At 47.3% G+C, this 24,519-nt stretch overlaps 1 protein-coding gene across 5 annotated transcripts in view; it reads right to left on the reverse strand.

Annotated features, from left to right (window-relative positions):
* IA-2 (tyrosine phosphatase IA-2) overlaps positions 1-24,519 on the reverse strand; it is a 772,548-nt gene that overhangs the window by 64,492 nt on the left and 683,537 nt on the right. For all 5 annotated transcript variants that reach the window (XM_070091865.1, XM_070091863.1, XM_070091866.1 and 2 more), the window contains exon 20: positions 22,477-22,668. In XM_070091865.1, coding sequence (XP_069947966.1) covers positions 22,477-22,668 — 192 coding nt within the window. The remainder of the gene's footprint in view (positions 1-22,476; positions 22,669-24,519) is intronic.

Genomic DNA, 24,519 nt, shown 5'->3' on the forward strand with positions numbered 1-24,519 from the left:
ACTACTGCTTCACTATACTCTACCAGCACTACTGCTTCACTATACTCTACCAGCACTACTGCTTTACTATACTCTACCAGCACTACTGCTTCACTATACTCTACCAGTACTGCTTCACTATACTCTACCAGCACTACTGCTTCACTATACTCTACCAGCACTACTGCTTCACTATACTCTACCAGCACTACTGCTTCACTATACTCTACCAGCACTACTGCTTTACTAGACTCTACCAGCACTACTGCTTCACTATACTCTACCAGCACTGCTTCACTATACTCTACCAGCACTACTGCTTCACTATACTCTACCAGCACTACTGCTTCACTATACTCTACCAGCACTACTGCTTCTACTGCTTCACTATAACAGCACTACTGCTTCACTATACCAGCACTACTGCTACTGCTTCACAACACCAGCACTACTGCTTCACTATACCAGCACTACTGCTTCACTATACCAGCACTATTGCTTCACTATACCAGCACTATTGCTTCACTATACCAGCACTACTGTTTCACTATGCCAGCACTACTGCTTCACTATACCAGCACTACTGCTACTGCTTCACAACACCAGCACTACTGCTTCACTATACCAGCACTACTGCTTCACTATACCAGCACTACTGCTTCTACTGCTTCACTATACCAGCACTACTGCTTCACTATACCAGCACTACTGCTTCACTATACCAGCACTACTGCTTCACTATACCAGCACTACTGCTTCACTATAACAGCACTACTGCTTCACTATACCAGCACTACTGCTACTGCTTCACTATACAAGCACTACTGCTTCACTATACCAGCACTACTGCTTCACTATACCAGCACTACTGCTACTGCTTCACTATACCAGCACTACTGCTTCACTATACCAGCACTACTGCTTCACTATACCAGCACTACTGCTACTGCTTCACTATACCAGCACTATTGCTTCACTATACCAGCACTACTGCTTCACTATACCAGCACTATTGCTTCACTATACCAGCACTACTGCTTCACTATACCAGCACTACTGCTTCACTATACCAGCACTACTGCTTCACTATAACAGCACTATTGCTTCACTATACCAGCACTGCTTCACAATACCAGCACTACTGCTTCACTATACCAGCACTACTGCTTCACTATACCAGCACTACTGCTTCACTATACCAGCACTACTGCTTCACTATAACAGCACTATTGCTTCACTATACCAACACTACTGCTTCACTATAACAGCACTATTGCTTCACTATACCAGCACTACTGCTTCACTATAACAGCACTACTGCTTCACTATACCAGCACTACTGCTTCACTACACCAGCACTACTGCTTCACTATACCAGCACTACTGCTTCACAATACCAGCACTACTGCTTCACTATACCAGAACTGCTTCACTATACCAGAACTGCTTTACTATACCAGCACTACTGCTTCACTATACCAGCACTACTGCTTCACTATAACAGCACTACTGCTTCACAATACCAGCACTACAGCTTCACTATACCAGCACTACTGCTTCAATATACCAGCACTACTGCTTCACTATAACAGCACTATTGCTTCACTATACCAGCACTACTGCTTCACTATACCAGCACTACTACTTCACTATACCAGCACTACTGCTTCACTATACCAGCACTACTACTTCACTATACCAGCACTACTGCTTCACTATACCAGCACTACTGCTTCACTATACCAGCACTACTACTTCACTATACCAGCACTACTACTTCACTATACCAGCACTGCTTCACTATACCAGCACTGCTTCACTATACCAGCAGTACTGCTTCACTATACCAGCACTACTGCTTCACTATACCAGCACTACTGCTTCAATATACCAGCACTATTGCTTCACTATACCAGCACTACTGCTTCACCATAACAGCACTACTGCTTCACTATAACAGCACTATTGCTTCACTATACCAGCAGTACTGCTTCACTATACCAGCACTACTGCTTCACTATACCAGCACTACTGCTTCACTATACCAGCACTACTGCTTCACTATACCAGCACTACTGCTTCACTATACCAGCACTACTGCTTCACTATAACAGCACTATTGCTTCACTATACCAGCACTACTGCTTCACCATAACAGCACTACTGCTTCACTATACCAGCACTACTGCTTCACTATACCAGCACTACTGCTTCACTATAACAGCACTATTGCTTCACTATACCAGCACTACTGCTTCACCATAACAGCACTACTGCTTCACTATACCAGCACTACTGCTTCACTATACCAGTACTACTGCTTCACTATACCAGCACTGCTGCTTCACCATAACAGCACTACTGCTTCACTATACCAGAACTGCTTCACTATACCAGAACTGCTTTACTATACCAGCACTACTGCTTCACTATACCAGCACTACTGCTTCACTATAACAGCACTACTGCTTCACAATACCAGCACTACAGCTTCACTATACCAGCACTACTGCTTCACTATACCAGCACTACTGATTCACTATACCAGCACTACTGCTTCACTATACCAGCACTACTGCTTCACCATAACAGCACTACTGCTTCACTATACCAGCACTACTGCTTCACTATAACAGCACTACTGCTTCACTATACCAGCACTACTGCTTCACTATACCAGCACTACTGCTTCACTATACCAGCACTACTGCTACTGCTTCACTATACCAGCACTACTGCTTCACTATACCAGCACTACTGCTTCACTATACCAGCACTACTGCTACTGCTTCACTATAACAGCACTATTGCTTCACTATACCAGCACTACTGCTTCACTATACCAGGACTACTGCTTCACAATACCAGCACTACTGCTTCACTATACCAGCACTACTGCTTCACAATACCAGCACTACTGCTTCACTATACCAGCACTGCTTCACAACACCAGCACTACTGCTTCACAATACCAGCACTACTGCTTCACAATACCAGCACTGCTTCACAATACCAGCACTACTGCTTCACATTACCAGCACTACTGCTTCACAATACCAGCACTACTGCTTCACAATACCAGCACTACTGCTTCACTATACCAGCACTACTGCTTCACAATACCAGCACTACTGCTTCACTATACCAGCACTACTGCTTCACAATACCAGCTGCTACCAGCACTACTGCTTCACAATACCAGCACTACTGCTTCACTATACCACAGCTACACAATACCAGCACTACTGCTTCACTATACCAGCACTACTGCTTCACTATACCAGCACTACTGCTTCACAATACCAGCACTACTGCTTCACAATACCAGCACTACTGCTTCACAATACCAGCACTACTGCTTCACTATACCAGCACTACTGCTTCACAATACCAGCACTACTGCTTCACTATACCAGCACTACTGCTTCACAATACCAGCACTACTGCTTCACTATACCAGCACTACTGCTACTGCTTCACTATAACAGCACTATTGCTTCACTATACCAGCACTACTGCTTCACTACACCAGCACCACTGCATCACTATACCAGCACTACTGCTTCACTATACCAGCACTACTGCTTCACTATACCAGCACTACTGCTTCACTATACCAGCACTACTGCTTCACTATACCAGCACTACTGCTTCACTATACAAGCACTACTGCTTCACTATACCAGCACTACTGCTTCACTATAACAGCACTACTGCTTCACTATACCAGCACTACTGCTTCACTATACCAGCACTACTGCTTCACTATACCAGCACTACTGCTTCACTATACCAGCACTACTGCTACTGCTTCACTATACCAGCACTACTGCTTCACTATACCAGCACTACTGCTTCACTATACCAGCACTACTGCTTCACTATACCAGCACTTCTGCTTCACTATACCAGCACTACTGCTTCACTATACCAGCACTGCTTCACTATACCAGCACTACTGCTTCAATATACCAGCACTACTACTTCACTATACCAGCACTACTGCTTCACTATACCAGCACTACTGCTTCACAATACCAGCACTACTGCTTCACTATACCAGCACTACTTCACTATACCAGCACTACTTCACTATACCAGCACTGCTTCACTATACCAGCACTACTGCTTCACTATACCAGCACTACTGCTTCACTATACCAGCACTACTGCTTCACAATACCAGCACTACTGCTTCACTATACCAGCACTACTGCTTCACTATACCAGCACTACTGCTTCACTATACCAGCACTACTGCTTCACTATACCAGCACTACTGCTTCACTATACCAGCATTACTGCTTCACTATACCAGCACTACTGCTTCACTATACCAGCACTACTGCTTCACTATACCAGCACTATTGCTTCACTATACCAGCACTACTGCTTCACTATACCAGCACTACTGCTTCACTATACCAGCACTATTGCTTCACTATACCAGCACTACTGCTTCACTATACCAGCACTACTGCTTCACTATACCAGCACTACTGCTTCACTATACCAGCACTATTGCTTCACTATACCAGCACTACTGCTTCACTATACCAGCACTATTGCTTCACTATACCAGCACTACTGCTTCACTATACCAGCACTACTGCTTCACTATACCAGCACTACTGCTTCACTATACCAGCACTACTGCTTCACTATACCAGCACTACTGCTTCACTATACCAGCACTACTGCTTCACTATACCAGCACTACTGCTTCACTATACCAGCACTACTGCTTCACTATACCAGCACTATTGCTTCACTATACCAGCACTACTGCTTCACTATACCAGCACTACTGCTTCACTATACCAGCACTACTGCTTCACTATACCAGCACTACTGCTTCACTATACCAGCACTACTGCTTCACTATACCAGCACTACTGCTTCACTATACCAGCACTATTGCTTCACTATACCAGCACTATTGCTTCACTATACCAGCACTATTGCTTCACTATACCAGCACTACTGCTTCACTATACCAGCACTACTACTTCACTATACCAGCACTGCTTCACTATACCAGCACTACTGCATCACTATACCAGAACTACTGCTTCACTATACCAGCACCAGCACTACTGCTTCACTATACCAGCACTACTGCTTCACTATACCAGCACTATTGCTTCACTATACCAGCACTACTGCTTCACTATACCAGCACTACTGCTTCACTATAACAGCACTACTGCTTCACTATACCAGCACTACTGCTTCACTATACCAGCACTACTGCTTCACTATACCAGCACTACTGCTTCACTATACCAGCACTACTGCTTCACTATACCAGCACTACTGCTTCACTATACCAGCACTACTGCTTCACTATACCAGCACTACTGCTTCACTATACCAGCACTACTGCTTCACTATACCAGCACTACTGCTTCACTATACCAGCACTACTGCTTCACTATACCAGCACTACTGCTTCACTATACCAGCACTACTGCTTCACAATACCAGCACTACTGCTTCACTATACCAGCACTACTGCTACTGCTTCACTATACCAGCACTACTATACCAGCACTACTGCTTCACAATACCAGGACTACTGCTTCACAATACCAGCACTGCTTCACTATACCAGCACTACTGCTTCACAATACCAGCACTACTGCTTCACTATACCAGCACTACTGCTTCACAATACCAGCACTACTGCTTCACTATACCAGCACTACTGCTTCACTATACCAGCACTACTGCTTCACTATACCAGCACTACTGCTTCACTATACCAGCACTACTGCTTCACAATACCAGCACTACTGCTTCACTATACCAGCACTACTGCTTCACAATACCAGCACTACTGCTTCACTATACCAGCACTACTGCTTCACAATACCAGCACTACTGCTTCACTATACCAGCACTACTGCTTCACTATACCAGCACTACTGCTTCACTATACCAGCACTACTGCTTCACTATACTCTACCAGCACTACTGCTTCACTATACCAGCACTACTGCTTCACTATACCAGCACTACTGCTTCACTATACCAGCACTACTGCTTCACTATACCAGCACTACTGCTTCACTATACCAGCACTACTGCTTCACTATACCAGCACTACTGCTTCACTATACCAGCACTACTGCTTCACTATACCAGCACTACTGCTTCACTATACCAGCACTACTGCTTCACTATACCAGCACTACTGCTTCACTATACCAGCACTACTGCTTCACTATACCAGCACTACTGCTTCACTATACCAGCACTACTGCTTCACTATACCAGCACTACTGCTTCACTATACCAGCACTACTGCTTCACTATACCAGCACTACTGCTTCACTATACCAGCACTACTGCTTCACTATGCCAGCACTACTGCTTCACTATACCAGCACTACTGCTTCACAACACCAGCATTACTACTTCACTATACCAGCACTACTGCTTCACTATACCAGCACTACTGCTTCACTATACCAGCACTACTTCACTATACCAGCAATACTGCTTCACTATACCAGCACTACTGCTTCACTATACTCTACCAGCACTACTGCTTCACTATACCAGCACTACTGCTTCACTATACCAGCACTACTGCTTCACTATACCAGCACTACTGCTTCACTATACCAGCACTACTGCTTCACTATACCAGCACTACTGCTTCACTATACCAGCACTACTGCTTCACTATACCAGCACTACTGCTTCACTATACCAGCACTATTGCTTCACTATACCAGCACTACTGCTTCACTATACCAGCACTACTGCTTCACTATACCAGCACTACTGCTTCACTATACCAGCACTATTGCTTCACAATACCAGCACTACTGCTTCACTATACCAGCACTACTTCACTATACCAGCACTACTACTTCACTATACCAGCACTGCTTCACTATACCAGCACTGCTTCACTATACCAGCACTACTGCTTCACTATACCAGCACTACTGCTTCACTATACCAGCACTACTGCTTCACTATACCAGCACTACTACTTCACTATACCAGCACTACTTCACTATACCAGCTTCACAGCATACCAGCACTACTGCTTTACTATACCAGCACTACTGCTTCACTATACCAGCACTACTGCTTCACTATACCAGCACTACTGCTTCACTATACCAGCACTACTGCTTCACTATACCAGCACTACTGCTTCACTATACCAGCACTACTGCTTCACTATACCAGCACTACTGCTTCACTATACCAGCACTATTGCTTCACTATACCAGCACTACTGCTTCACTATACCAGCACTACTGCTTCACTATACCAGCACTATTGCTTCACTATACCAGCACTACTGCTTCACTATACCAGCACTACTGCTTCACTATACCAGCACTATTGCTTCACTATACCAGCACTACTGCTTCACTATACCAGCACTACTGCTTCACTATACCAGCACTATTGCTTCACTATACCAGCACTATTGCTTCACTATACCAGCACTACTGCTTCACTATACCAGCACTACTGCTTCACTATACCAGCACTACTGCTTCACTATACCAGCACTACTGCTTCACTATACCAGCACTACTGCTTCACTATACCAGCACTACTGCTTCACTATACCAGCACTACTGCTTCACTATACCAGCACTATTGCTTCACTATACCAGCACTACTGCTTCACTATACCAGCACTATTGCTTCACTATACCAGCACTATTGCTTCACTATACCAGCACTACTATACCAGCACTATTGCTTCACTATACCAGCACTATTTCACAATACCAGCACTATTGCTTCACTATACCAGCACTACTGCTTCACTACTGCTTCACTATACCAGCACTATTGCTTCACTATACCAGCACTACTGCTTCACTATACCAGCACTACTGCTTCACTATACCAGCACTATTGCTTCACTATACCAGCACTATTGCTTCACAATACCAGCACTATTGCTTCACAATACCAGCACTATTGCTTCACTATACCAGCACTATTGCTTCACTATACCAGCACTACTGCTTCACTATACCAGCACTATTGCTTCACTATACCAGCACTACTGCTTCACTATACCAGCACTACTGCTTCACTATACCAGCACTATTGCTTCACTATACCAGCACTACTGCTTCACTATACCAGCACTACTGCTTCACTATACCAGCACTACTGCTTCACAATACCAGCACTACTGCTTCACTATAACAGCACTACTGCTTCACTATACTCTTATCACTTTTTTACTTTAAATATAAAATCTATTTTTTAAAGGGGTGGAGTGGTATGCCAGCGGAAGGCCTCGGTCAGATGACCAAAGGCTCCAGCTCCTGGTCATCATATGACTTAGACCCGCGCCAAGAAACACTCGTCCTGTTTCCTGACAAATCTTACCTAACCCAACCCCCCTTTTCTTTTCTCTGTCTCCTGTACGTAGTTTTTCTTGCCCCCGCTCTCTGATGGTGGCGCTAGCTTCATAAACATTCCACATCTATTGTGTACATAACAGACCATCCTGAGAGATGGCGGTTCCCAAGTAATAGTAACTCCAGTTATGCTGGAAGTAAACCTCTGAAGCTGCTGTAGCTTATGAGCCTTTCCTGGAATGCTTGACAGTATCCTCATTGTACCACTGGAGTCTCCAAGCTCAGGTTGACTGCAACACCTTGCACGAGCCTCATCCTGCGTGATAGAATGTGACAGGGTAACATAGCTAGCTTTTGTTCCCACTGTTTAATTATCATACAGAAAAAGATACCAGCACACTGCAGATGTATCCAATTTTAAAAAATACCTCCACCTCCCCTTCCCTCTCTTTCTCTCCTCTGTCATCGCTCTCCTTCGTGCCCTATCTTCCTTCTCTGGCCTTCTATACTGTTACCTTCCTACGTCCCCTAACTCCATCTCTTCTCCCCTCATTTCCTCCCTACATCCTCCCTCCTTTTCCTTTTTCTTCCTCTCTCCCTTGGTTTCCATCCTTCCTTCCTCATTCCCTTCCGTAATCCCTCTGTGGCAGTGGGTGTAAAAGTGGCGGTGTCGTGATTAAACTAGGCAGCTGGTTCTTTAACGCTGGTAAATGAAGCCGGGGTCGTGTTCCTTCGACAAGTGACTTGGCTCGTCCTAATGAATTACGGACCGACTCCGGGTATCACTAAGCACCAGGAGGACCAGACATTTTATACTACCCTTCACCTTTCCCTATTGTTTTCTTTCTTCCTTCGAGCGATAGGTTCCCAGGAGTCACTTGGTAGTTGCTAGGGGTAACCTGGTAGTTTCTAGGGTTATCTGATAGTTGCCCGAGTCACCTGGTAGTTCCCAGGGTCACTTGGGTTTTCCTAGGAGTCATTTGGTAGTTCCTGTGGTCATCTAGTAGCCCCATAACACCACCACACCAGGAACCAGTGGGTTTCTGAGAAGAGTGAAATAAACGGAGGGTGGCGGTGGGGAGTCAAATCACTACATAAGAGAGACTGGAAACTGAGGAACCCAGGGTGGTGATAGTGATATACAACCCACTACTAAATAGCAGACCAACACAGTAACATGACAACAGCAGGGCGATGGTGGACACAAGTGAAAGTGGCTAGAAAAGTGCACACAGACAATACAAAAGATCTTGATCATGGGGAGATTTCGATCAAAAGAAAACAGATTGAGAGAATCAGTAGATACAAGGATAACTAGGGACGTGGAGAGCTAAATTGTTGGTGGTAGCGATGAAAAAACCTAAGTCGGTATGTCAGGGACTCAAGGAAGGAGGGAAAGAAGGAGGGAGAGAGGAAGAGGAGGTAACGAATCAGTAAGGCTGGACTTTGTATTCACTTTAAATGGCTGAGGTAGGGAACATTGAATATAAGTGTCCTGTCATCCCCTCGGTGCTAGCAATTACGAAGTACTGAGGTTTGAATATGTTGTGGAGGTGAACATGGAGAGAAACAAATTACAAAGGGAAAAACCTGATTTCAAAAGAAGGTACCATGCAGGCATGAGACAACTGCTAAGTGGAGTTCCATGGAAAGGACGCTAGATGGAGGGACAGTGAACAAAATGATTGTGAATGTACCTGGAAAGTCCCGGGAGACAGAGGAAAAATTCATACCCAGAAGATGTACAGGTGAGAACAGTGTGAGTCCATGGTACCCAGAAGATGTACAGGTAAGAACAGTGTGAGTCTATGGTACCCAGAAGATGTACAGGTAAGAACAGTGTGAGTCCATGGTACCCAGAAGATGTACAGGTAAGAACAGTGTGAGTCTATGGTACCCAGAAGATGTACAGGTAAGAACAGTGTGAGTCCATGGTACCCAGAAGATGTACAGGTAAGAACAGTGAGAGTCCATGGTACCCAGAAGATGTACAGGTAAGAACAGTGTGAGTCTATGGTACCCAGAAGATGTACAGGTAAGAACAGTGTGAGTCCATGGTACCCAGAAGATGTACAGGTAAGAACAGTGTGAGTCCATTGTAAACAGAAGATGTACAGGTAAGAACAGTGTGAGTCCATGTTACCCAGAAGATGTACAGGTAAGAACAGTGTGAGTCCATGGTACCCAGAAGATGTACAGGTAAGAACAGTGTGAGTCCATGTTACCCAGAAGATGTACAGGTAAGAACAGTGTGAGTCCATGGTACCCAGAAGATGTACAGGTAAGAACAGTGTGAGTCTATGGTACCCAGAAGATGTACAGGTAAGAACAGTGTGAGTCCATGGTACCCAGAAGATGTACAGGTAAGAACAGTGTGAGTCCATGGTACCCAGAAGATGTACAGGTAAGAACAGTGTGAGTCTATGGTACCCAGAAGATGTACAGGTAAGAACAGTGTGAGTCCATGGTACCCAGAAGATGTACAGGTAAGAACAGTGTGAGTCTATGGTACCCAGAAGATGTACAGGTAAGAACAGTGTGAGTCCATGGTACCCAGAAGATGTACAGGTAAGAACAGTGTGAGTCCATGGTACCCAGAAGATGTACAGGTAAGAACAGTGTGAGTCTATGGTACCCAGAAGATGTACAGGTAAGAACAGTGTGAGTCCATGGTACCCAGAAGATGTACAGGTAAGAACAGTGTGAGTCTATGGTACCCAGAAGATGTACAGGTAAGAACAGTGTGAGTCCATGGTACCCAGAAGATGTACAGGTAAGAACAGTGTGAGTCCATGGTACCCAGAAGATGTACAGGTAAGAACAGTGTGAGTCCATGGTACCCAGAAGATGTACAGGTGAGAACAGTGTGAGTCCATGGTACCCAGAAGATGTACAGGTAAGAACAGTGTGAGTCTATGGTACCCAGAAGATGTACAGGTAAGAACAGTGTGAGTCCATGGTACCCAGAAGATGTACAGGTGAGAACAGTGTGAGTCCATGGTACCCAGAAGATGTACAGGTGAGAACAGTGTGAGTCCATGGTACCCAGAAGATGTACAGGTAAGAACAGTGTGAGTCTATGGTACCCAGAAGATGTACAGGTAAGAACAGTGTGAGTCCATGGTACCCAGAAGATGTACAGGTAAGAACAGTGTGAGTCCATGGTACCCAGAAGATGTACAGGTAAGAACAGTGTGAGTCCATGGTACCCAGAAGATGTACAGGTAAGAACAGTGTGAGTCTATGGTACCCAGAAGATGTACAGGTAAGAACAGTGTGAGTCCATGGTACCCAGAAGATGTACAGGTAAGAACAGTGTGAGTCCATGGTACCCAGAAGATGTACATGTGAGAACAGTGTGAGTCCATGGTACCCAGAAGATGTACAGGTGAGAACAGTGTGAGTCCATGGTACCCAGAGGTGCAGGGAGACAAAGGCTGAAGACGTAAATATGTGGAAGAGATACTGATAATAGGGAAGCGAGCAGAAGAACCAGAACTAAATACACATTGGTAAGATGGACTGAACGACAATATGAGAATAATATAACACCTAACGCCATATCTGAGCCAGAGTTGCTATACAATCACATCAGACAGAAGACATCTGTGAAGGATCGATAATAAGGCTGAAGGAAGAATGATACTAGAATAACCAAGAAATCTGCAAGGAGCTGAAAAGATGTCTTGGGGAAGTATGCTCAGCGGAAGTAGGAACACTGCCAGAGTCAGAGTGTACCAGAACGAGTACTAGACACAATACACACAACGGGAGAAGAAGTGCTGCAACTAATAACTCAGCTTGATACCTCGAAGACAATGGGTCCAGACATCTCTCCGAGGGTTTTGAGAGAAGGAGCTGAGGAACAGTGTGAACCACTGGCTGCTATCTTCAACAAGTCAGTGAAACAAGGCAGCCGGCAGAGGTCTAGAAAACAGTGAGTATAGTCGTGATATTTAAAAAAGGTGGATATACAGATGGCACTGAACTCCAGGAGACTATCACTGACATGCAGAGTATGTAAAGTTATGGAGGTTATCAGGGGAAGAGTAGTGGAGCACTTGGAAAGGAGTGGATTCTTAAACAACAGCCAATACAGTTCTGGGGATGATAAATCTGTCGAAGCTCTATGGCAAGGTAAGGAAAGTCAGACACGAGAGAGAGGGATGGATCAACTGTATATTTTTGGACTATAAGAAGGCATTCGATACTGTACCACAGAAGAGACTGGAATAAGAGCTACAGGAGCAGGCAGGAATAACCGGGATCAAGTGGATCAGTGGATAAAGGAATAATAAACAGGAAGAAAATAATGTAATGTGTGGGAAGAGGCGTCAGAGAAGTGTGACAAGTGGGGTTCCGCAAGGGTTAGTACCACCACTACAGTACCACCACTACAGTACCACCACTACAGTACCACCACTACAGTACCACCACTACAGTACCACCACTACAGTACCACCACTACACAGCACCACCACTACACAGCACCACCACTACACAGCACCACCACTACAGTACCACCACTACAGTACCACCACTACACAGCACCACCACTACACAGCACCACTACAGTACCACCACTACAGTACCACCACTACAGTACCACCACTACACAGCACCACCACTACACAGCACCACCACTACACAGCACCACCACTACACAGCACCACCACTACAGTACCACCACTACACAGCACCACCACTACAGTACCACCACTACACAGTACCACCACTACACAGTACCACCACTACACAGTACCACCACTACACAGCACCACCACTACACAGCACCACCACTACAGTACCACCACTACAGTACCACCACTACACAGCACCACCACTACAGTACCACCACTACACAGCACCACCACCACACAGCACCACTACACAGCACCACCACTACAGTACCACCACTACACAGCACCACCACTACATAGCACCACCACCACACAGCACCACTACACAGCACCACCACTACAGTACCACCACTACACAGTACCACCACTACACAGCACCACCACTACACAGTACCACCACTACACAGCACCACCACCACACAGCACCACCACCACACAGCAGCACTACACAGCACCACCACTACATAGCACCACCACCACACAGCACCACCACTACAGTACCACCACTACACAGCACCACCACTACAGTACCACCACTACACAGCACCACCACTACACAGCACCACCACTACAGTACCACCACTACACAGCACCACCACTACAGTACCACCACTACACAGCACCACCACTACACAGCACCACCACTACACAGCACCACCACTACACAGCACCACCACCACACAGCACCACCACTACACAGCACCACCACTACACAGCACCACCACTACAGTACCACCACTACACAGCACCACCACTACACAGCACCACCACTACACAGCACCACCACTACACAACACCACCACTACACAACACCACCACCACACAGCACCACCACACAGCACCACCACTACACAGCACCACCACCACACAGCACCACCACTACACAACACCACCACCACACAGCACCACCACACAGCACCACCACACAGCACCACCACTACACAGCACCACCACCACACAGCACCACTACACAACACCACCACCACACAGCACCACTACACACCACCACTACATAGCACCAACAACACACTGTATCAGCGTACAGTGGTCACCACACAGCACCACTACACAGCACCAACAACACACTGTATCAGCGTACAGTGGTCACCACACACTTAGGAAACTCATCAATAACACATTTATCCCAAATTTTCTGATATATCTGAAAGATTCAGATTAATTAAACCCAAAAAAAACACAGTAAATACCAGCAAGAACTGGGATACATGGCTGCTGGATACTGGGATACATGGCTGCTGGATACTGGGATACATGGCTGCTGGATACTGGGATACATGGCTGCTGGATACTGGGATACATGGCTGCTGGATACTGGGATACATGGCTGCTGGATACTGGGATACATGGCTGCTGGATACTGGGATACATGGCTGCTGGATACTGGGATACATGGCTGCTGGATACTGGGATACATGGCTGCTGGATACTGGGATACATGGCTGCTGGATACTGGGATACATGGCTGCTGGATACTGGGATACATGGCTGCTGGATACTGGGATACATGGCTGCTGGATACTGGGATACATGGCTGCTGGATACTGGGATACATGGCTGCTGGATACTGGGATACATGGCTGCTGGATACTGGGATACATGGCTGCTGGATACTGGGATACATGGCTGCTGGATACTGGGATACATGGCTGCTGGATACTGGGATACATGGCTGCTGGATACTGGGATACATGGCTGCTGGATACTGGGATACATGGCTGCTGGATACTGGGATACATGGCTGCTGGATACTGGGATACATGGCTGCTGGATACTGGGATACATGGCTGCTGGATACTGGGATACATGACTGCTGGATACTGGGATACATGGCTGCTGGATACTGGGATACATGGCTGCTGGATACTGGGATACATGGCTGCTGGATACTGGGATACATGGCTGCTGGATACTGGGATACATGGCTGCTGGATACTGGGATACATGGCTGCTGGATACTGGGATACATGGCTGCTGGATACTGGGATACATGGCTGCTGGATACTGGGATACATGGCTGCTGGATACTGGGATACATGGCTGCTGGATACTGGGATACAAGGCTGCTGGATACTGGGATACATGGCTGCTGGATACTGGGATACATGGCTGCTGGATACTGGGATACATGGCTGCTGGATACTGGGATACATGGCTGCTGGATACTGGGATACATGGCTGCTGGATACTGGGATACATGGCTGCTGGATACTGGGATACATGGCTGCTGGATACTGGGATACATGGCTGGATACTGGGATACATGGCTGGATACTGGGATACATGGCTGGATACTGGGATACATGGCTGCTGGATACTGGGATACATGGCTGCTGGATACTGGGATACATGGCTGCTGGATACTGGGATACATGGCTGCTGGATACTGGGATACATGGCTGCTGGATACTGGGATACATGGCTGCTGGATACTGGGATACATGGCTGCTGGATACTGGGATACATGGCTGCTGGATACTGGGATACATGGCTGCTGGATACTGGGATACATGGCTGCTGGATACTGGGATACATGGCTGCTGGATACTGGGATACATGGCTGCTGGATACTGGGATACATGGCTGCTGGATACTGGGATACATGGCTGCTGGATACTGGGATACATGGCTGCTGGATACTGGGATACATGGCTGCTGGATACTGGGATACATGGCTGCTGGATACTGGGATACATGGCTGCTGGATACTGGGATACATGGCTGCTGGATACTGGGATACATGGCTGCTGGATACTGGGATACATGGCTGCTGGATACTGGGATACATGGCTGCTGGATACTGGGATACATGGCTGCTGGATACTGGGATACATGGCTGCTGGATACTGGGATACATGGCTGCTGGATACTGGGATACATGGCTGGATACTGGGATACATGGCTGCTGGATACTGGGATACATGGCTGCTGGATACTGGGATACATGGCTGCTGGATACTGGGATACATGGCTGCTGGATACTGGGATACATGGCTGCTGGATACTGGGATACATGGCTGCTGGATACTGGGATACATGGCTGCTGGATACTGGGATACATGGCTGCTGGATACTGGGATACATGGCTGCTGGATACTGGGATACATGGCTGCTGGATACTGGGATACATGGCTGGATACTGGGATACATGGCTGCTGGATACTGGGATACATGGCTGCTGGACACTGGGATACATGGCTGCTGGACACTGGGATACATGGCTGCTGGACACTGGGATACATAGCTGGATACTGGGATACATGGCTGCTGGATACTGGGATACATGACTGCTGGATACTGGGATACATGGCTGCTGGATACTGGGATACATGACTGCTGGATACTGGGATACATGGCTGCTGGATACTGGGATACATGGCTGCTGGATACTGGGATACATGGCTGCTGGATACTGGGATACATGGCTGCTGGATACTGGGATACATGGCTGGATACTGGGATACATGGCTGCTGGATACTGGGATACATGGCTGCTGGATACTGGGATACATGGCTGCTGGATACTGGGATACATGGCTGCTGGATACTGGGATACATGGCTGCTGGATACTGGGATACATGGCTGGATACTGGGATACATGGCTGCTGGATACTGGGATACATGGCTGCTGGATACTGGGATACATGGCTGCTGGATACTGGGATACATGGCTGCTGGATACTGGGATACATGGCTGCTGGATACTGGGATACATGGCTGCTGGATACTGGGATACATGGCTGCTGGATACTGGGATACATGGCTGCTGGATACTGGGATACATGGCTGCTGGATACTGGGATACATGACTGCTGGATACTGGGATACATGGCTGCTGGATACTGGGATACGTGACTGCTGGATACTGGGATACATGGCTGCTGGATACTGGGATACATGGCTGCTGGATACTGGGATACATGGCTGCTGGACACTGGGATACATGGCTGCTGGACACTGGGATACATGGCTGGATACTGGGATACATGGCTGCTGGATACTGGGATACATGGCTGCTGGATACTGGGATACATGGCTGCTGGATACTGGGATACATGGCTGGATACTGGGATACATGGCTGCTGGATACTGGGATACATGGCTGCTGGATACTGGGATACATGGCTGGATACTGGGATACATGGCTGCTGGATACTGGGATACATGGCTGCTGGATACTGGGATACATGGCTGCTGGATACTGGGATACATGGCTGCTGGATACTGGGATACATGGCTGGATACTGGGATACATGGCTGCTGGATACTGGGATACATGGCTGCTGGATACTGAGATACATGGCTGGATACTGGGATACATGGCTGCTGGATACTGGGATACATGGCTGCTGGATACTGGGATACATGGCTGCTGGATACTGGGATACATGGCTGCTGTATACTGGGATACATGACTGCTGGATACTGGGATACATGGCTGCTGGATACTGGGATACATGGCTGGATACTGGGATACATGGCTGTTGGATACTGGGATGCATGGCTGCTGGATACTGGGATACATGACTGCTGGATACTGGGATACATGGCTGCTGGATACTGGGATACATGACTGGATACTGGGATACATGGCTGCTGGATACTGGGATACATGACTGCTGGATACTGGGATACAAGGCTGCTGGATACTGGGATACATGGCTGCTGGATACTGGGATACATGGCTGGATACTGGGATACATGGCTGCTGGATACTGGGATACATGGCTGGATACTGGGATACATGGCTGCTGGATACTGGGATACATGACTGCTGGATACTGGGATACATGGCTGCTGGATACTGGGATACATGACTGCTGGATACTGGGATACATGGCTGCTGGATACTGGGATACATGACTGCTGGATACTGGGATACATGGCTGCTGGATACTGGGATACATGGCTGGATACTGGGATACATGACTGCTGGATACTGGGATACATGGCTGGATACTGGGATACATGGCTGCTGGATACTGGGATACATGACTGCTGGATACTGGGATACATGGCTGCTGGATACTGGGATACATGGCTGCTGGATACTGGGATACATGGCTGCTGGATACTGGGATACATGGCTGATGGATACTGGGATACATGACTGCTGGATACTGGGATACATGGCTGCTGGATACTGGGATACATGACTGCTGGATACTGGGATACATGGCTGCTGGATAATGGGATACATGACTGCTGGATACTGGGATACATGACTGCTGGATACTGGGATACATGGCTGCTGGATACTGGGATACATGGCTGGATACTGGGATACATGGCTGCTGGATACTGGGATACATGGCTGCTGGATACTGGGATACATGGCTGGATACTGGGATACATGGCTGCTGGATACTGGGATACATGACTGCTGGATACTGGGATACATGGCTGCTGGATACTGGGATACATGGCTGCTGGATACTGGGATACATGACTGCTGGATACTGGGATACATGGCTGCTGGATACTGGGATACATGACTGCTGGATACTGGGATACAAGGCTGCTGGATACTGGGATACATGGCTGCTGGATACTGGGATACATGGCTGCTGGATACTGGGATACATGGCTGCTGGATACTGGGATACATGGCTGGATACTGGATACTGGCTGCTGGATACTGGGAAGGCTGCTGGATACTGGGATACATGGCTGCTGGATACATGGGATACATGACTGCTGGATACTGGGATACATGCATACTGGGATACATACTGCTGATACTGGGATACATGACTGCTGGATACTGGGATACATGCTGCTGCTGGATACTGGGATACAAGGCTGCTGGATACTGGGATACATGGCTGCTGGATACTGGGATACATGGCTGCTGGATACTGGGATACATGGCTGCTGGATACTGGGATACATGGCTGCTGGATACTGGGATACAAGGCTGCTGGATACTGGGATACTGGATACTAGGATACTGCTGGATGGGATACATGACTGCTGGGTACTGGGATACATGGCTGCTGGATACTGGGATACATGACTGCTGGATACTGGGATACATGGCTGGATACTGGGATACATGGCTGTTGGATACTGGGATGCATGGCTGCTGGATACTGGGTTACATGACTGCTGGATACTGGGATACATGGCTGCTGGATACTGGGATACATGGCTGCTGGATACTGGGATACATGACTGCTAGATACTGGGATACATGGCTGCTGGATACTGGGATACATAGATGTCGAAGACTGGGATACATGGCTGCTGGATACCGGGATACATGGCTGCTGGATACTGGGATACATGACTTCTGGATACTGGGATACATGACTTCTGGATACTGGAATACATGGCTTCTGGATACTGGGATATATGGCTGCTGGATACCGGGATACATGACTGCTGGATACCGGGATACATGACTGCTGGATACTGGGATACATTCCTGCTGGATACTGGGTACATGACTTCTGGATACTGGGATACATAGATGTCGGAGACTGGGATACATGGAGCTGGATACTGGGATACATGGCTGCTGAATACCGAGATACACAGATGTCAGATACTGGAATGCATGGGTGCTGGATACTGGGATACATGGGTGCTGGATACTGGGATACATGGGCGACGAATACTGAACGGCATGTATGCCTGTTACCATGTTAGATACATGTAGGATACTAGGTTAGGTGTCTTGAGGCTGTCGTCTGGAGGTTATGGTCTATCTGGAGGATGTGGTCTGTCTGGAGGTTATGGTTTATCTGGAGGATGTGGTCTGTCTGGAGGCTGTGGTCTGTCTGGAGGCTGTGGTCTATCTGGAGGATGTGGTCTGTCTGGAGGCTGTGGTCTATCTGGAGGATGTGGTCTATCTGGAGGCTGTGGTCTGTCTGGATGTTACGATTTATCTGAGGTTATGGTCTGTCTGGAGGTTATGGTCTGTCTGGAGGTTATGGTCTGTCTGGAGGTTATGGTCTATTTGGAGGATGTGGTCTATCTGGAGGATGTGGTCTATCTGGAGGCTGTGGTCTGTCTGGAGGTTATGGTCTATCTGGAGGCTGTGGTCTGTCTGGAGGCTGTGGTCTGTCTGGAGGTTATGGTATATCTGGAGGCTGTGGTCTGTCTGGAGGTTATGGTCTGTCTGGAGGTTATGGTCTATCTGAAGGCTGTGGTCTGTCTGGAGGTTATGGTCTGTCTGGAGGTTATGGTCTGTCTGGAGGTTATGGTCTGTCTGGAGGTTATGGTCTTTCTGGGCGATGTGGTCCGTCTTCAGGCTGTGGTCTGTCTGGACGATGTCGTCTGCGTGGAGGCTGTGGTACGTCTGGAGGCTGTGGTCTGTCTGGACGATGTGGTCCGTGTGGAGGTTGTGGTATGTCTGGAGGCTGTGGTATGTCTGGAGGCTGTGGTACGTCTGGAGGTTCTATAGATGTAAAATAAAAATAAACAGAGATGGGATTGGAAGACATAAGAGTGGAGAGAGAGAGAGAGAGAGAGAGAGAGAGAGAGAGAGAGAGAGAGAGAGAGAGAGAGAGAGAGAGAGAGAGAGAGAGAGAGGGAGGCAGAGCGAGGACCGTCAACAACCTCACGTCAACTCTAAGACCAGCAATCACTCTTACAAGTTCTCAAACTGATTGTTTCTAGTTAATGTGCCTGCTGATTGTGTGTGTCTGCTGGCTGATTGTTGGTAATGTGCGTGTCTGCTGGTTGATTGCTGGTAATGTGTGTGTCTGCTGGTTGATTGCTGGTAATGTGTGTGTCTGCTGGTTGATTGCTGGTAATGTGTGTCTGCTGGTTGATTGTTGGTAATGTGTGTGTCTGCTACCTGATTGTTGGTAATGTGCGTGTCTGCTGGTTGATTGTTGGTAATGTGTGTGTCTGCTGGTTGATTGTTGGTAATGTGTCTGCTGGTTGATTTTTGGTAATGTGTGTGTCTGCTGGTTGATTTTTGGTAATGTGTGTGTCTGCTGGTTGATTTTTGGTAATGTGTGTGTCTGCTGGTTGATTTTTGGTAATGTGTGTGTCTGCTGGTTGATTGTTGGTAATGTGTGTGTCTGCTGGTTGATTGTTGGTAATGTGTGTCTGCTGGTTGATTGTTGGTAATGTGTGTGTCTGCTGGTTGATTGTTGGTAATGTGTGTGTCTGCTGGTTGATTGTTGGTAATTGTGTATGCTGGGTGATTGTTGGTAATGTGTGTGTCTGCTGGTTGATGGTAATTGTGTCTGCTGGGTGATTGTTGGTAATGTATGTGTCTGCTGGTTGATTATTGGTAATGTGTGTGTCTGCTGGCTGATTGTTGGTAATGTGCGTGTCTGCTGGTTGATTGTTGGTAATGTGTGTGTCTGCTGGTTGATTGTTGGTAATGTGTGTGTCTGCTGGTTGATTGTTGGTAATGTGTGTGTCTGCTGGTTGATAGTTGGTAATGTGTGTGTCTGCTGGTTGATAGTTGGTAATGTGTGTGTCTGCTGGTTGATTGTTGGTAATGTGTGTGTCTGCTGGTTGACTGTTGGTAATGTGTGTGTCTCCTGGTTGATTGTTGGTAATGTGTGTATCTGCTGGGTAATTGTTGGTAATGTGCGTGTCTGCTGGTTGATTGTTGGTAATGTGCGTGTCTGCTGGTTGATTGTTGGTAATGTGTGTGTCTGCTGGTTGATTGTTGGTAATGTGTGTGTCTGCTGGTTGATTGTTGGTAATGTGTGTGTCTGCTGGTTGATTGTTGGTAATGTGTGTGTCTGCTGGTTGATTGTTGGTAATTGTGTCTGCTGGGTGATTGTTGGTAATGTGTGTGTCTGCTGGTTGATGGTAATTGTGTCTGCTGGTTGATTGTTGGTAATGTGTGTGTCTGCTGGTTGATTGTTGGTAATGTGTGCGTCTGCTGGTTGATTGTTGGTAATGTGTGTGTCTGCTGGTTGATTGTTGGTAATGTGTGTGTCTCCTGGTTGATTGTTGGTAATGTGTGTATCTGCTGGGTAATTATTGGTAATGTGTGTGTCTGCTGGCTGATTGTTGATGTGTCTGCTGACTGTTGGCAATGTGTCTGCTGGGTGATTGTGTGTGTCTGCTGGCTGATTGTTGGTAATGTGTTTCTTCTGGCTGATCATTGATGGTAATATGTGCATACAAATGGTTGGTAAAGGTACCTACTGATTCCCAGGTGTTTACCTCAATTACCCCAGCACCTCAGCTGCGCCTGTTACCTTCGCCTAATGGTGATCCTTAAAGGTGTTCGGGGCCAGTTAGCTCAGGGTTCTTTGTGATGAGCCTGGTAATTGAGGAGGGTTTCCGCCTGGTTCCGGTCTTACCATCTACTCTTCACAGGCTTCTCGCTTATTAAGATCTTAATTGACAAATCCTTCATTTAAGTAAGTACCTTACCTGATGTCTCATTAAGTGAGGGCCTTACCTGATGTCTAATTAGGTGAGGCCCTTACCTGAAGGCCTAATTAGGTATGAAGCTTACCTAGTGGAGGGAGAAAGAGAACGAGAGAGAGCAGGAACAGGTTACCTGATAGTCCTTGGAAGCTTCGGTGTCGTGAGCTGTGAGTCCCTGAAGCTTGGCCTTAGACTTTGCATGTCTCCTGAGGAAGTAGAGTACCGTGGCGGCCACCAGCAACGCCGCCATCACCCCGCACACCACCGCTGCAGCCGCCAGGATGTGCTGCTCCCCAGAACTGAACACCACCGCTGACATGGTCGTCTGTAAGAGAAACAAACACAAGTTGACACAGTCGTCTGTAAGAGAAACAAAGCTGACATAGTTGTTTATAAGAGAAACAAGCACAAGCTGACAGAGTCGTCTACTAGAGAAACAAACACGTTCGTTAAATGCTTCTTACTGTTGCTGTTCCAGGAAGTGAAGCAACACTCTACAGTAGAAAGGTTAATCATGGTTCACCACAACTAAGCATACACTAATGACCCTTTCAGGTTTAACTCTTACCTTAATAACGATAATAAAGTATACACTAGGGAGGAGGAAGGGTAGCGTGGGTCACCACTCTCACTACAACTATGTACGGTCCTGCACATCAGGCAGGAGGGTGGGTATGGTGGCAAAGGTTACAAAAGAATCTCATATCATCCTGGCTGGCTGTGTCAAGCTCTGCCTCAGGTCCCTTCAAATCCGTTTACAATGACTTGAAAGGGACTGGAGTTAGAGCTAGAGTTTGGAATTTTAGAATTAAATAAATTCGTGACAGGAAGATGATAACTTAAGGATTTAGAGACTTAGGTGTAAGGAAGAGTGTAAAAGAGCATTTTTGTCTGTAAGATCCTGTATTTGTGGTCACAGCGAGGCCCATACTAACCTTCCCAGTGTATAGAAACACAGCAGGTTGTATGAATCTTCTTAGATTACAATGTTAGTGGACAACGCAATGACCTTTGCCACTTCAAGAACTTGCCATGGTTCGAACCCCACTCCCCCCTTCCTGTTCAGTGAGATTATTAATTATAGTAATTATTACAGCTGGTGTATAGTGAATGACAGTGTTTATTTTGTCATTTAACATACGGAGGATCGATCCTCTATCACTCCATGCGCTGTGTAACCCAAAAGGGTTTAGCTCTTCACTTAAAATGTCTCGCATCCGTGTGAACCAAACCTATCACAATAGAGAGTACACACACCCGTGTGTGTGTGTGTGTGTGTGTGTGTGTGTGTGTGTGTGTGTGTGTGTGTGTGTGTGTGTGTGTACGTACGTAAGTACTCGGCTACTCACCAATATGTGGTTACACTGGTCGAATTTCAGTTGCTAGTCGTGTGTGTGTGTAACATATGCAGTATATATACGTATAGTGAACATGTATCTTCGAGTATACAGAGTATACTGAGCTTTGTATATTATTCTAGAGACAGCAGTATCCTTGATGTTACTACATGTGTTGTGGTCTTGTGTAAGTCTAGTTCCCAGGTTCAGCACATCCCTCTCTCCATAACAGTCCACCAGCCCCTCAAGACGGTCCAGAGTCTTCCAAGATGGTCCATCCACCTCCAAGACGGTCCTCCTCCACCCCCCTCCAAGACGGTCCTCCTCCACCCACCTCCAAGACGGTCCTCCTCCACCACCTCCAAGACGGTCCTCCTCCACCCCCCTCCAAGACGGTCCTCCTCCACCCACCTCCAAGACGGTCCTCCTCCACCCACCTCCAAGACGGTCCTCCTCCACCACCTCCAAGACGGTCCTCCTCCACCCCCCTCCAAGACGGTCCTCCTCCACCCACCTCCAAGACGGTCCTCCTCCACCCACCTCCAAGACGGTCCTCCTCCACCACCTCCAAGACGGTCCTCCTCCACCCCCCCAAGACGGTCCAAGACGGTCCTCCTCCACCCCCCTCCAAGACGGTCCTCCTCCACCCACCTACAAGACGGTCCTCCTCCACCACCTCCAAGACGGTCCTCCTCCACCCACCTCCAAGACGGTCCTCCTCCACCCCCCTCCACCTCCAAGACGGTCCTCCTCCACCCACCTCCAAGACGGTCCTCCTCCACCCACCTCCAAGACGGTCCTCCTCCACCCACCTCCAAGACGGTCCTCCTCCACCCCCC

This window comes from Cherax quadricarinatus, chromosome 37 (genome assembly GCF_038502225.1).
Source record: "Cherax quadricarinatus isolate ZL_2023a chromosome 37, ASM3850222v1, whole genome shotgun sequence".
Taxonomy (NCBI): Eukaryota; Metazoa; Arthropoda; class Malacostraca; order Decapoda; family Parastacidae; genus Cherax; species Cherax quadricarinatus.